Below are 16,357 nucleotides of genomic sequence, written 5' to 3'. Positions count from 1 at the left end.
TGCCTCACTGCACCCCATTCTTCACACAGTAATTGCAGCTAAAATTATCTTTAAAAAATTCAACTTTGGCAGCCCTCCTTGTTAAAACCCTTCAAATACTTTAAATGCCGCAGTACTTTTTATGGCTGTTCACATCCAGCATGAGCTGGCACTCACCAGTTGCTCTAGTTTCATTCACCCTGTGCCATTGTTTCTCTGGGGCTGTATGCCCTCTAGCCACACTGGTCATCCTCCAGTTCTTTAAAACCACCACACTCCCTCCATCACAGGGGCTTTTGTACATGCCACATATCCACTCAACCTTCCTAACAGTTTGCCAACCACTGGCTATGCACTAGGAATACAGAGACAAGTAAGACTCAGGCCTGCCCTTGAACTCACAATCTACCTAGTGAAGTAACAAGCATGTTTATTAAATTATTAGGTGACAGTAATAATGAGTTAGATGAACAAAATGCTTTTTTTGAGTAGAATGAGACTTCAAAAAGAGCAGTATCATTTGAGCTGGGCTTTGAAAGATGGGTAGGGGTTTGAACAGTGGAAAAAGAAATACTATCACCATAGGCTGGAGGAGCAATAGTATGAGCAAAAGCGGAACAAAAGTATCTTCCAATCCTAGGCATCTATCTGGACAAAATTTCCATTGAAAAAGACACATGCACCGGTATGTTCACTCTGCAGTGAACTATTCAAATAGCTATTCACAATAGCCAAGACATGTAAACAACCTAAATGTCCGTTGACAGATGAATGGATTAAGAAGATGTACATATACACAGTGGAATACTACTCAGCCATAAAAAAGAACAAAATAATGCCATTGGCAGCAATGGACAGACCTAGAGATTCTCATATTGAGTGAATTAAGTCAGGGAAAGACCAAACACCACACGTTATCACTTATATTTGGAATCTAATATATGGTACAAATGAACCTATCTACAGAAAAGAAACAAACTCATGGACATAGAGAACAGACTTGTGGTTGCTGAGGGGGAAGGAGAGGGAGATAGATGGACTGGGAGTTTGGGGTTGGTAGATGCAAGAGCAGTGTGATCCTGCTGTGTAGCACAAGGAACTGTATCTAGTCACTTGTGATGGAACACAATGGAGGATGTCAGGGAAAGAATGTATGTATATGTGTAACTGGGTCACTTTGCTGCATAGCAGAAACTGACAGAACATTGTAAATCAACTATAATTTAAAAAAATTTGTTTTGTCTTTTGTCTTTTTAGGGCTGCACCTAAAAAGCATACAGAGGTTCCCAGACTAGTGGTCTAATGGGAGCTACAGCTGCCGGCCTATGCCTCAGCCACACCAGATCCAAGCCTCGTCTGTGACCTATACCACAGCTCAAGGTAACGCCAGATCCTTAACCCACTGAGTGAGGCCAGGGATCAAACCTGCAACCTCATGGTTCCTAGTCGGATTTGTTTCCGCTGCGCCACGATGGGACCTCCTAAAAAATTTTTTTCTTAAGTATCTGCCAAACATTTCCACTAAGAGTTAAGCAAGCATGCCTACTCTGTCCACTGCTAGTCAGTGTTGTACTACAGGTTATGTGCTAATGCAACTGAACAAAAGAGATCAGTTGGAAGCATTAAAGAAGAAATGAAACCATCTCTCTATAAAAATAACAATATCTCTAGAACACTGGGGAGAATCTATGATAAAACTAATGGAAACAATAAAACAATTCAGCAAAGTAGTAGAACATAAAATTAACATGGAAAACAATAGCTTTAATATATACAAACACTAGACAGAAAACATAATGGCTGAGAAAACTCCATTTATAATAGCAACATAAAAAATTACTTAGGAATAAACTTAATAATAAATATGTAAAACCTACATGAGAAACATTTTAAAACACTCCTTAAAGACACAAAAGTAGGAGTTCCCGTCGTGGCTCAGCGGAAACAAATCTGACTAGAATCCATGAGGATGCTTCAGTGAGTTAAGGATCTGGTGTTGCTTTGAGCTGTGGTGTAGGTCAGAGACACAGCTTAGATCTTGGTTGCTGTGGCTGTAGCATAGGCCAATTTCTTTTTTTTTTTTTTTTTTTTTGGTCTGTTTTTGCTATTTCTTGGGCCGCTCCCACGGCATATGGAGGTTCCCAGGCTAGGGGTTGAATTGGAGCTGCAGCCACCGGCCTACGCCAGAGCCACAGCAATGCGGGATCCGAGCCGAGTCTGCAACCTAACCACAGCTCACGGCAATGCCGGATCGTTAACCCACTCAGCAAGGGCAGGGACCGAACCCGCAACTTCATGGTTCCTAGTCGGATTCGTTAACCACTGCGCCACGACGGGAACTCCCTAGGCCAGTTTCTAACCCTAGCCTGGGAACCTCTATATGCAGTGGGTGCAGCCCTAAAAAAACCAAAAAAAAAAAAAAAAAAAAAAACCACAAAAAAGTAGACCTGAACAAGTGGATAAACAAGTGGAAATACATTGCCTGTTTTTGGACAGAATGACTCAACATCATAAAGACATCACTTTTCCCCAAGTTAACAGAAAATTAAGAAAATCCCAACAAAAAAAATACCAAAACACTTTTTATGGAGATAGGTAAGTTGATATTAAAGTTCAAGTAAGGAGTTCCCGTCGTGACTCAGTGGTTAACAAATCTGACTAGGAACCATGAGGTTGCGGGTTCAATCCCTGGCCTTGCTCAGTGGGTTAAAGGATCCAGCGTTGCCGTGAGCTGTGGTGTAGGCTGCAGATGCGGCTTGGATCTGGCATTGCTGTGGCTGTGGTGTAGGCCAGAGGCTAAGCTCCAATTAGACCCCTAGCCTGGGAACCTCTATATGCCGCTGGTGTGGTCCTAAGAAGAAAAAAGACGGAAAAATAAAATAAAGTTCAAGTAAGAAAACACACATTCAGGAACAGCCAGGAAAAAAACAGACAAAATCTATAAAGTGATACTACCTCTACTCAATTTTAAAACCATACCCTGAAGGGCTAGAACTGAACCTCAGAAGGAAGGGAGGAGGCCTTGAGAAGATTATATTAAATGCCCTTGGGAAAGTCCCTGAATGCCATTCCAAAGATTTGGGGTGAAATCCTATGAGAGAAGCCCAATGATCCAAGAGATTTAAAAGCAGAAGAGGGATATATAACTAACATTTAATGAGCACTGACCATGCAGTTCCATGTACTATTAGCTCAATGAATTTTCACAACAATTTAATAGGTAGCATTATTATTATAACCATATTATCAGAAGGAAAAGTGAGGCAAAGACAATTAACTTGTCCAAGTTACATAGCTAAGAAGTGTCAAGGCAGAGAGTCCAACTCTAGAGCCCTGTACTACATTGTTGATATAAGGTTTGAACAAATCTACTAGGTCACTGTGGAGAAGTACCAGAGCAGAAGAGAATGGAGGTCAACTGGAAGGCTCAGTGTAATTCAGGTAGAAGATGATAAGGATCTAAATAATTTCACCTTTGCAGGAGTTAAAGGCAAATAATTCCCTTTAAAAACAGAACTTTCTTTTTAGAATTTAAGTGATAAGATAGGAAATTTGAAGAAGAGTGCTATAATGGTAGGGAGATTATAGTTCTAAATGTTACTTTCTCTAGTGAGGAAATTGGCAATCTTAGTGAATTTCAGGGAGGGGAAGCAGCAAGAAAATGTGTGCCTGTGAAAACATAAGAACAACATGTGTGACCGAAAAACAAGATGTGGAAAATGCTTTTATATAATGAAAAGACAGAAATTCACAAGAAGAGAAAATTGCCGTTAGGTGCCAGGTAGGTAATAGGTATTCAATAAACATCGTATCATCACTGAATAAGAAGTAGAGTTTACCATCCAATTATATTACCCTAAAAGTCTATGAAGCATAAGGATTGACTTTTAGAAGTATATTTCTCCTTTCAAATTTCTAATTCTAAGAAACTTGTATTTCCAAACCAGTAATAATAGCAACATCAAAAAAAGACTGAATAAAATATTAATGCAAAAATGAAAAACAGAGACTATCATTTGATAGTCTGCTTATACCATTACATTCATCTTCAATTCAACAGACTTTATAAGGTTTAATGCTATAGTATGTTGTGAAGTTTATCATCCATCTAGTAAAATGTTGTAATATAATAATGTTATTAACTGGGATTCCACTATGAAGGAATTTGTGGTATTTGCTGTGATTAAATTTACATTTGTTCTATCATGAATAAAGGATTTCCCAACCAAACTTGAAAAATAAAATTAGGACACTAATTTTAGAAAACAAATTATATGACTTTAGCACATTATTTGTTTTCAAAAATAAGCATTCTAAGTGACTCCAACCTCTCCTTGAATATATTTTGTTAAAAATTATGCAATGAGGGAGTTCCCGTCGTGGCGCAGTGGTTAATGAATCCGACTAGGAACCATGAGGTTGCGGGTTCGATCCCTGGCCTTGCTCAGTGAGTTAACGATCCGGCGTTGCCGTGAGCTGTGGTGTAGGTTGCAGACGCAGCTCGGATCCCATGTTGCTGTGGCTCTGGCGTAAGCTGGCGGCTACAGCTCCGATTCGACCCCTAGCCTGGGAACCTCCATATGCCACGGGAGCGGCCCAAGAAATGGCAAAAAGACAAAAAAAAAAAAAAATTACGCAATGAGAGGAGTTCCCACTGTGGTGCAACAGGATCAGTGGCATCTCTGCAGCGCCAGCACACAGGTTCAATCCCCAACCTGGCACAGTGGATTAAAGGATCCAGTGCTGCTGCCTTGGATCTGATCCCTGGCTAGGGAACTCCATATGCCACAGGGTGGCCAGAAAAAGAATTAACCAATGAGCAATTTAACTATTTTATATTGATGTTCTTTTTTTGTCTTTTTGCCATTTCTTGGGCCGCTCCCGCGACTATGGAGGTTCCCAGGATAGGGGGCTAACCGGAGCTGGAGCTGCCGGCCTATGCCACAGCCACAGCAATGCCAGATCCAAGCCATGTCTGCAACCTACACCACAGCTCATGGCAACGCCGGATCCTTAACCCACTGAGCAAGAGCAGGGATCAAACCCACAACCTCATGGCTCCTAGTTGGATTCGTTAACCACTGAGCCACGACAGGAACTCCCTATTTTATATTGACATTCTATGAATCAGCCTTTTCTCCATCTCAGACTGGCTTCACTGCTCCCCTATCAAAAAATAAGAAAATTTAATTTCCAGGACGTCAGGGGTGGGCTGGGGCAGGGAGTTTGCAAAGGGAGACGGATAATGAGCATTCTTTACTAAGACACTGTCGGGTCTCAACATTTTACCTTCCTGAGATATGGAGAGCCTGGCATTTCCTCCGTGTCGCTGACACTGCTTTCTGGTACTTCACTAATGTCTCCGTGCATTCTTTTTGCTAAAGGGCTTCCACAGTTTTCCAATGCAGGGATGTTTGAAGGAGTCTCATTAGAATAAAGCCTTTTGGGTACTGCTTGTCTTGAAATATACTCTGGGGCCTTTCTGGTTACATTTTCATCAGCCTTTGAACTTGAATGTATCAGATTTGAAATATTAATAGAGATTAAATAAATGAATTATTTACTTAGACATATATTATTTTTATATAACTAAGGGAGCAATATAGGGTGACAATGATAACACTAGTTTAGAGAATATATTGAAATAACATTGAACTAATTGCTAAAAGTTAAGATTTACATATGAGAAAAAGAGTTACATATATGATTATTCAGAAATTCTCTTGACAGATTCAGATTTCTCAGTAAAGCAACCGAGTATGCATGAGACAATCTTGTGATATGGTAGTACGGTGAAGTTAGAAAAAAGTCAAATATACATCTATATGAAAAAATTGTATACAGTCATTAAAAATCATGTTTCCAAGTCATTATTAGCAATCTTCAAACATGACAATATAGTTTGTGAGAAAACAGAGGATACAAAACTACATGTGCTATATGATCTGATCTTGTTTTAAAATACAAATATACACAAATTTAAAAGTTTGAGGAGTTCCTGTCGTGGCTCAGTGGAAATGAATCTGACTAGGAACCATGAGGTTGCAGGTTCAACCCCTGGCCTCAATCAGTGGGTTAACGATCTGGCATTGCCATGAGCTGTGGTGAAGGTCGAAGTCGCGGATCAGATCCTGCATTGCTGTAGCTCTGGCATAGACTGGCAGCTGTAGCTCTGATTAGACCCCTAGCCTGGGAACCTACACATGCCACAGGCACAGCCCTAAAAAGACAAAAGACAAAAAAATAAAAAATAAAAAGTTTGAAAGAAAATACAATGAGTCAATGTTAACAGTGGCTATCTCTAGGTGGTAAAATTGTGGTGTCTTTTATTCTTTGTACTTTTCTGCCTTTTCCAAATTTGCCATAATAACTTTATGTTACTTTTACAATGAAGCACACTCCACCAAAAATAAAAATTTATTAAGAGACAAAAGGGAATAAAGAAAGCAAGAAAAATAATGGCTCTCCGTACATCTAAGAAAGAGTTCAGGGTAGCAAGTACAGACTTTCCTGTGAACCTTAACACTATCACTCCTAAAAAACAACTACTGAAAATGGAAAAGAGTTTCGAGTCATGACAAAGATAAACAAGACAGACCCATTAAATTCTGATAAGACAAAAAGCAAATATCCAGTGAAAGATGGGAAGATATTTCTATGTTATAGTTAGGTCTCACTGGAGCTCTTCCTGATTCAGTTAAAATTTCTGATTTTCTAATGTTTTCATCCTCAGTTGTTTCCTACATGAATACCATTGAATTATTTCAGAATAAGATTGCAATGACTTTATCCCAACCAATAAAGATGCTAAAACATAGCCTTACCTTTTTCGTTTTTGTGAAAGACACAATGATTGTGGAGAAGATGTTCTACTTGGCTCATCAGCTAATGTAGCCAAAATAAAGTTGGCTTCCAATAACATGTCGTCAATACTTAAAGCCATGGGTCTAAAATGGCAAAGTCAAAGCAAACATCACACACATTTTTTTTTTTTTTTTTTGGTCTTTTTCCATTTCTTGGGCCGCTCCCGCAGCATATGGAGGTTCCCAGGCCAGGAGTCTAATCAGAGCTGTAGCCGCCGGCCTACACCAGAGCCACAGCAACTCGGGATCTGAGCTGTGTCTGCAACCTACACCACAGCTCACGGCAATGCCGGATCGTTAACCCACTGAGCAAGGCCAGGGACTGAACCCACAACCTCATGGTTCCTAGTCAGATTCGTTAACCACCGCACCACGACAGGAACTCCAAGCCAGGTATCATTTTCTAATTAGGCAACTTAGCAGGATGTCAAGTTTATAAATGTTTTCACTCTGCAGAATAACATAGCTTTCTCAATCAAGTTACCCAAAAAACCCCAAAACCAAACAAACAAAAAACGCCAGGGTATTCCCTTGAGGTGCAGTGGGTTAACTATCTGGCATTGCCACTGCAGCGGCCCGTTGCTGCTGTGGCCTTGGATCCCATCCTTGTCCTGGCAACTTCAACAAACTGCAGGTACGGCCAACTTCCCCCACCTCAAAAAAAAAAACAAAGAAAAATTAAAAAAAATAAAAGCCAGGTTATGATATCTTTCAAAATTTTAGTTTGATAAGTGTTGCCAGTAAAGTGAAGAAATTCCTGAGGTGTGAATTAATTTCAAACTGGTCCAACAGGTTATAATATTAATATATAACAAAAGAATAAGAAACTCAGAAATTTCCCAAGGACCTACTTCCCAGGAAAGTCAAAATGAATGGATATAGGAGCACGTGTAGCTTCTGAAAATGTCAGTATCCCCTAAAAGGAAAAGAAAAAAAATGTGAAATCTTTATTAAAAATAGCCAGTGATCATTGTAATTGGACACGAATTTTGGTTTACCTTCAATTCTTTAAAGCAAAATGTTATTTCAGTGTCGACTCCAACTTGAAAGAAGTCAAACTCTTCGGGGCCGACAAACATCTCACTGTATACAGAACTGGTCAAATCTGTTCAACATTATAGGAAAGTAAGGAATAGAATTAGTTCATAGATAATTGTTAAATTTTAATATGAAATATAACCATAAATGGTAGGTTAAAAAAGAGCCACAAATTTTTGGACATTCCTTCACTGAGAGGCAGGTTCTATGTTTATGTCTCCTTCCCTTGAATCTGGGTGAGTATTTTCTCTGACTGCTCCCACCAATAGGATATGGTAGAATGACCTGGTGCTGGTTTCTGAGCCTAAGGCTTTTTTTTTTTTTTTTTTTTTTTTTTTTGTCTTTTTGCCTTTTCTAGGGCTGCTCCCACGGCACATGGAGTTTCCCAGGTCAGGGGTCTAATCGGAGCTATAGCCACCGGCCTACACCAGAGCCACAGCAACACCAGATCCGAGCTGCTTCTGCAACCTACACCACAGTTCATGGCAACGCCAGACCCTTGACCCACTGATTGAGGCCAGGGATCAAACCCACAACCTCATGGTTCCTAGTCAGCTTCATTAACCACTGCGCCACAACGGAAACTTCTGGGCCTAAGTCTTAAGAGACTGGAAGCCTCCACTTCCTTTGTCTTCTGTCCTACGACACTCACTCTTAGAACACTGCCTGAGTTCATGCTATATGAAGTCCAAGTTAAGCCCACGTGTGTGCAGGCAGTCTGGTCACCAACACAGCTGAGCTCCCAACATCAATTACCAGCCGTGTCTGTGCACTCTCTTAAATGTCTTCAGATGATTCCAGACCCAGCCACTAACTGCAATTCCATTAGAGATCCCAAGTGAGAACTGCCCAGCTGAGCCCTGATGACCCAAAGAACCATGAAAGATAAGAATAATTTTTTTTTTTTTTTGTCTTTTTGTCTTTTAGGGCTGTACCCTCGGCATATGGATATTCCCAGGCTAGGGGTCGAATCAGAGCTGTAGCTGCCAGCCTACGCCAGAGCCACAGCCATGCGGGATCCGAGCCGTATTTGCAACCTACACCACAGTTCACGGCAATGCTGGATCCTTAACCCAGTGAAGCGGGGCTAGGGATCCAACCCGCAACCCCATGGTTCCTAGTCGGATTCATTAACCACTGAGCCATGATGGGAACTCCAAGAATAAATTATTTTAAGCCATTATGTTTTGGAGTGGTTTTTTATAAGCACTTAAATAACCAGAATACTATAAAAACTATTCTTTTTGTTTGTTTGTTTTTTGTCTTTTAAGGACCACACCCGAAGCATATGGATGTTCCCAGGCTAGGGGTCGAATCAGAGCTGTAGCTGCCAGCCTACGCCAGAGCCACATCGATGCAGGATCTGAGCTGTATCTGCAACCTACACCACAGCTCACAGCAATCCTTAACTCACTGAGCAAGGCCAGGGATCGAATCCACATCCTCATGGATACTGGTCAGGTTTGTTAACCACTGACCCACAACAGAAACTCCTAAAAACTAGTTTATTCTAAAGGGAACTACTATTTATGAATATAGTACATATGAAGTTCATATATATAAATTTGTTATTTTACAAAGTTATTATATTTTGTTTCACTATGTCTCATTTTGTTTCAAAAAATATTAGTAAAAAAGGTATTAACAGGAGTTCCTGTTGTGGCTCAATGGGATAAGAACCGGACTAGTATCCCTGAGGATTCAGGTTCAATCCCTGGCCTCATTCAATGGGTTAAGGATCCAGCGTTGCCATGAGTTGTGGTGTAGGCCACAGACATAGCTGGGGTCCTTGTTGCTGTGGCTGTGACATAGTCCGCCTGCTGCAGCTCTGATTCAACCCCTAGCTTGGAACTTCCATATGCCACAGATCTGACCCTAAAATGAAAAAGGAAAATAAAAGGTATTAACAAATAATATAGACATATCACACTAAATTATAAAACATGGCTTAAAAATTAAATTTTAAAAGTTTTTAACTAAGATATAATTCACATACTATATTCACTATTTTAAAATGTACAATTCAGTGTTGTTTAGTATGTTCATAAGGTGGTTCAACCATCACCATTATCTAATTCCATAAAATTCTGATCACCTCAAAAAGAAACCCCACAGTCATTACCAACCACTTCCCTTTCCCTCCTCTCAGCCCCTGGAAACCACTAATCTACTTTCTGTCTCTATGGATTTACCTATTCTGTATATTTCATATAAGTGGAATCATATAACATATAGCCTTTTGTGTCTGGTTTCTTTTACTGAGTATAATATTTTCAGGGCTTATCCATGTTGTGGCAATTATCAGTACTTTGTTCATTTAATTGCTGAATAATACTTAGTTGTATGTTTATACCAACTTTATAAATCCACTTACAAGTTGATGACTTTTGGGTGGTTTCCACTCTGTGACTATTGGACTTGGATTTTTCTCAACAGCTACTGTCATAATGAACCCTTATGTGTGGAACTTCACATATACGTTCCAAAATAACCAAAGAGGAGTTCCCGTCGTGGCTCCGTGGTTATTGAATCCAACTAGCAACCATGAGGCTGTGGCTCTGATTCAACCCCTAGCCTAACTTTCATTTGCTGCAGGTGTGGCCCTAAAAAGAAAAAAAAAATCATTTTGTTACCAAACAGCAAGTCTCTGTGCCCCACACACAGTTAGGCCAAACAATACCAAAACATCAGAGTTTAGAACTGGGAAAGGTTTATTGCAGGGCCATTCAAGGAGTCAGGTGGTTCATGCCTTAAAAAACCCAAACTTGAGTTTCTGCTGTGGTGCAACAGGATCGTCAGCATCTCTGCATTGTCCCAATGCAGGTTCCATTCCTGCCAGGATCTGGTATTGCCACCACAGCTGTGGTGTGGTTGCACCTGTGGCTCAGATCTGATCCTGGGCCCAGGAACTCCATATGCTGTGGGGCAGCCAAAAAAGTAAAAAGAAAAAAACCCAAAGTCCCTGAAGTCTTTTATAGGAAAGCACTTTTATAGAAAAGGTGAGGGAGGGGTGTGGTTAGTTGTTGCAAACTTTCTGGTGTTGGATCCTTTGTTCTTACAGCTGTCCACACAGAGGTAGGGTCATGATGTTTCTGTAAACCTCCATCAAAACAAATGTTATTCTCTGTCCTCCAATTTTTTAATCTAATGATACAAGAAAGGGAAGGAGAGGCATTAGATTCTGTCTCCATGCCTCCTTGTGGCTTTTAACACTTAATAAGTCCCATAAGCAAAGCAAACATCATTACCCCCCATTTTACTTGTTCAAGCTCCCAAGCGTCACCTTTCACCCCCTGAGGTCTAGGCCCTGGCCAAAGGAAGGGAGTCCCTGCATGGCCAGTTACCCTGCCCGGGAGCATTCGTCCACACCCAGTGTGGGTCCTCCCCCCAGTGCCCAGGCCTGGCTGAAGAGGCAGGTCTCAGGGAGCAGCACCTTCCATGCCAGGTCACCAGACCCTGCTCAGCTACCATCACTGAGGGAGCAAGGCGCCAGGGACCCAGCTGGCCCTCAGTCTCCTCAGGCCATGCACATAAAATGGTGGCCAGGCCCCACAGACCTCAACCCAGGGAAACTGCTGCTGCTACTAGGTTGCAGAGATGGGACCTGGGCCTAGCCACTGGGCAGCCACAGCAAGGGCTCTGGACCTCTGCAGCACACTGCCCTCAGCTTTCTCTGGGCCCCTAGCTCACCTGCCAGCCAGAAGCCAAAGGGCCTGAATGACCCAGGGAGAAGGCCACAATCTACTTCTCACTCCACTCTCTCTGCCAAGAGGACCACTGCGAGACTGACTGCTGGTGGAGTTTGACCTCTAACAGTCCTGCTCTAATGGTCATGTGCTAAGGGCCTCGAGATAACCACCTTGTGATAATAGCCTGGGGCTAACTGGCTACACGCCTGCCTCACCCCTATTACAATTAGTTACTAGGGAAGTGAAAATCAAGGCTACAATAAAACACTTCACTAGGATGGCTATAATCCAAAAGAGGTGTTGAATTTTGTTTCCTAATATTTTATTAAACTTTTATGTGCATTTTTAATTTAATTTATTTCAATATTTTATGGCCACACCCATGATACATGGAAGTTCCCTGGGCCAGGGATTGAATCCAAGCCACAGCTGAGACCTACATCACAGCTGCAGCAACATCAGGCTTTAACCTACTGCACCTGGCTGGGGATGGAACCCCTTGCCTCCCCGGCGACCTAAGATGCTACAGTTGGATTCTTAACCCACTGTGCCACAACAGGAACTCCTTAGGTGCATCTTCTTTAATGAAAATATCATCATTCTTTATCATTGATAACATCATCATTATGATAATAATGATAATAATAATTATATTATCATTATTATTATGAAAATATTATCATTACCTCTGTTGTAGTGCAGCGGGTTAAGAATCCAACTAGTATTCATAAGGATGCAGGTTCGATCCCTGGCCTTGCTCAAGGGTTGAAGGATCTGGTGTTGCCACAAGCTGCCCTTTGGGTTGCAGATGTGGCTTGGATCTGGCATTTCTGTGGCTGTGGTATAGGCTGGGCCCTGCAGTTCCTATTGGACCCCTAGTCTGGGAACATCCACATGCCACAAGTGCATCCCTAAAAAGAAAAAATATATATTATCATGCTATGCATACCATTTTATAATCTAGTCAATGATATATCTATTTTTCCATGTTGATAGGAACATTTTCCTAATTATTTTTTGTTGCTATTTTGTGTCTTCCATTATAAAATTAGCTTCAATAAACATCTTTGATATACATACCCAGAAAGAAATGTACACACACACACACACACACACACACACACACGCACACACACACACACACGTGACTCCTTTTAATAACTTCATAATATTTCACTAAACGAATCTCCTGTTGTCAGACCTGAAGCATAGAAAGAGATATACCAAACTGTTAAAAGTGCTTGTCTCAGAGTTCTTGTCATGGCTCAGTGGTAACAAACCCGACTAGTATCCATGAGGATGTGGGTTCAATCCTTGGCCTTGATCAGCGGGTTAAGGATCTGGCATTGCTGTGAGCTCTGGTGTAGGTCACAGACTCAGCTTGGATCCCACATTGATATATGGCTGTAGCATAGGCCAGCAGCTGCAGCTCTTATTCAACTTCTAGCATGGGAACTTTCATATGCCACAGGTGCAGACCTAAAAGGACAAAAAAATAAAAAGTGCTTGTCTCTAGATAGTGGGATTTCATGCGACTTTTATTAGTGCTTTTTGGGTTTTTGATTTTCTTCAATGAATATGAATTATATAAGAACAAAGGAGAAATGGGACCAAACAATAGCTTACATATATCTTCATCTCAATCAAGAAGGCTCATGTCACGCCCAGTGTCTGCCGGAGAGTAAGTTCAGTAATAAAATTAAACAATTGAGTCCCCAGTCAACCATAACTAAAACTACTCATTAGCTGCTCACAAGGGACAGTGTCTCCTGGTCACTAAGTGGCCATTCTTATTCAGAGATGACATTACAAATATAAAACAGATGCTTTCACTAGCCAAGCACATATTTTCCAGATAATGCTCTCTTGAGTGCCAAAAAAGAATGCTAGATAAGGCTTGAGAGAAGCAGTAAAATCACAGTAGTAATGAGCCTGAGCTCTGGAGCCTGAAAGTCTGTACTCAGACCATAATCCACCACTTATTAACTGTGTGACAGCAGGCAAGTCACTTAGTTTCTCTGTTTCATATTCTTCCTATGGAAAATGGGGATAATAATAGTACCAGAAGTACCTACGTCACAGAGTTGTTACGAAGCCCAAATGGATTCAGAAATGTAAACCATTTACAAACTGAACACTACAAAGTCATCTGACCCAATTTAAGTCCTGGTTATACCGGTTGTTCACTTTAAGTTCATTTTAAAATAATGTTTCTTCCTTTGTGTCTTTCTTTCTTTCCCTTTTCTTCCTTCCTTCTTTCCTTCCTTCCTCCCTCTCTCTTCCTTTCTTTTTTGTGGCCATGCCCATGATACATGAAAGTTCCCAGGCCAGGGATCAAAACTGCCACAACAGCAACCAGAGCCCCTGCAGTGATGATGCTGGGCCCTTAACCAGCTGCACCACAAGGGAACTCCTTTTGTATTCTTTCTTTACTACTACCATACACACAAAAAATTATCCAAGGCCAAAGAGTCTCGAACAACTTGTGCCGAAAATACTCCAGTAAATTTCTTTAAAATTAAAAATCCTGATTTAATTATACCTTAGTTTCTCCAATCCACCTGGATAACTCTGGGAAGAGCTGACTTAAGAAGTATTCACATTTTCTTCCCTATGTATTTGCCAAGTGGAAAACCTTAAATTTCGAATTCAAAGTTACTTTTCCTTTTTAAGTGGTCAAAGATCATCTCAATTGGACTGCTGGCCTCTTAATCTTTCTTTATGCTAAAAACAAAGGATGATAAAGGGTGAGAAATAGCCTTGAAATTTTAACTGAAAATATATCCTTCTCAGTAACTATTCTATTTTTTGTTTGTTTGTTTCGTTTTTGTTTTGGCCACGCTCACAGCATGCAGAAGTTCCCAGGCCAGAGATCAAACCCACACCACTGCAATGACAATCCCAGATCCTTAACCTGCTATGCCATGAGGGAACTCCCCATTCTATTATTTTTTTTAAAAAACCCTGAATTTCAAAGCCAAGTATTTTATTTTATTTTATTTTTTGTCTTTTTGCCTTTTCTAGGGCCACTCCTGCGGCATACGGAGGTTCCCAGGCTAGGGGTCAAATCAAAGCTGCAGCCGTTGGCCTACGCCAGAGCCACAGCAACACGGGATCCAAGCCGCGTTTGCAACCTACACCACAACTCATGGCAACACCGGATCCTTAACCCACTGAGCAAAGCCAGGGATCAAACCTGCAACCTCATGGTTCCTAGTCAGATTTGTTAACCACTGCGCCACGATGGGAACTCCAAAGCCAAGTATTTTAATTACTGATTATGATACATTTCTTGGGACTCTTTAAAAAATTTAATGATCTTTTTACATTTTACTGCCTTTTAAACAAGAATAAATATTATGCCACTAATATTTGCTGTATAGCCATGTAGTAATCAAGAAAGCCAGGAAGTAATATTTCATCAAAGCACTGTGACAATTATAATTCTTACCCATTGATTCCTCATTAGAACTCTTAATGCAAACATTCAGTGGAGTAACAGCAAGAGTAACTTCCTCTTGACTCGATGTAAAAAGAACAATTGCCTCAGCTAGCACTCTATAAAATGCAATGAACAATATATTATTTGAAGAACAAACAGAAATAAATCTTATTAAGTGGGACCCAAACTTTTAATCTGGAAATAAATAGGTTAATTGTCCTGAATTTTAAAAAACCTACCCAAAGGACCAATCTTTTTTCCTCTACATGAGCTACTATATTCTTAGTATGTCTTAAAATTATAACATCACTGAAAGCCAAGAGCACAGAAAATATGTTCTACATAAAACATGTAAAAACTTCAGGATAAACCAAACTCTAGAATAAAATGTCTTTAATTTTATATTTTTTACATTTTTAAAAAAATGACCTGGGATCATAGTAGAAAGGGAGATAGTAGAAAATGGAGCTGTTCAAAGAGAACTGAAGTAAACTATGCTGGAGACATAGTTGAGGGGTAGAGGGTTACAAGCAGCCTGCTGCCATATTCTCTTTACCTTTGTCACTTGTCCTAGATTACTACCTATTTCTTTCAAGGTTGTCTTGACATCCCAAATGCCCTTTCATCCTGGACTTTTTTTTTTTTTTTTTTTTTCTTTTTCCATTTTTGGCTGCCCCTCAGCACATGGAGCTCCTGGGCCAAGGATCAGACCCGAGCCACAGTCTTGACCTAGGCCGCAGCTGCAGCAACACTGAATCCCTAACCCACTGTGCCGGATCAGGGAACAAACCCACATCCCAGCAGCTCCCAAGACGCTGCCAATCCTGTTGCATCACAGCAGGAGCTCCCTGGGCTCCCTTTTAATAAACACATTTATTGAGACAAAATTCACATTCCATAAAATTCACAGATTTAAAGTTGCTTGATTTGCATTTCCCTAAAGACTAATAATGATGTTGATCTTCTTTTCATGGGCTTGTTGGCCATTTGTATATGTTTTTTGGGAAAACGTCCATTTAAATCCTTTGCCTATTTTTTAGTTAGGTTATTTATCTTTTCTTTATAGCATTATAAGCTCTGGCCCATTTTTGAGATTGAGATATGGTTAGATTCTTAAATGAGATTCTTAGAATTTATGTAATGTTGGTGTTAACCTGATGCTAGACGTTAGATTAACAATGTTTCTTGGTGCCAAAATGTCAGGAACACCTACCAAATTAATCTGGGAACTTTTCCAGTGTTAAGAGAGAGGTGTTGTATAAGTTACCAAATAACCTGATAAAAAATGACAACAGGAATGTGCAATTCAAAAAGGAATAAAAATACAAATTGCTAATAAATATATG

The 16,357-nt window shown here is 40.5% G+C and overlaps 1 protein-coding gene and 1 long non-coding RNA gene across 2 annotated transcripts in view; one reads left to right on the top strand and one right to left on the bottom strand.

Moving 5' to 3' along the window:
* RAD9B (RAD9 checkpoint clamp component B) overlaps positions 1-16,357 on the bottom strand; it is a 32,736-nt gene that overhangs the window by 1,552 nt on the left and 14,827 nt on the right. Inside the window, 5 exon segments of the mRNA XM_005670641.4 lie at positions 5,269-5,488; positions 6,804-6,926; positions 7,694-7,758; positions 7,841-7,947; positions 15,021-15,127. Of these exon segments, the coding sequence (XP_005670698.2) occupies positions 5,269-5,488; positions 6,804-6,926; positions 7,694-7,758; positions 7,841-7,947; positions 15,021-15,127 (622 nt within the window).
* LOC146396561 (uncharacterized) overlaps positions 6,962-16,357 on the top strand; it is a 191,751-nt gene continuing 182,355 nt past the window's right edge. The window contains exon 1 of the long non-coding RNA XR_014827385.1: positions 6,962-7,021. This is a non-coding gene — a long non-coding RNA (uncharacterized LOC146396561). The remainder of the gene's footprint in view (positions 7,022-16,357) is intronic.

The sequence above is a fragment of the Sus scrofa genome, chromosome 14, assembly GCF_054392235.1.
Source record: "Sus scrofa isolate SSC_HxYL_T2T_F1_AM1 chromosome 14, Sscrofa_HxYL_maternal_Yorkshire_Landrace_v2.0, whole genome shotgun sequence".
Taxonomy (NCBI): Eukaryota; Metazoa; Chordata; class Mammalia; order Artiodactyla; family Suidae; genus Sus; species Sus scrofa.
This window is presented reverse-complemented; position numbering and strand designations above follow the sequence as displayed.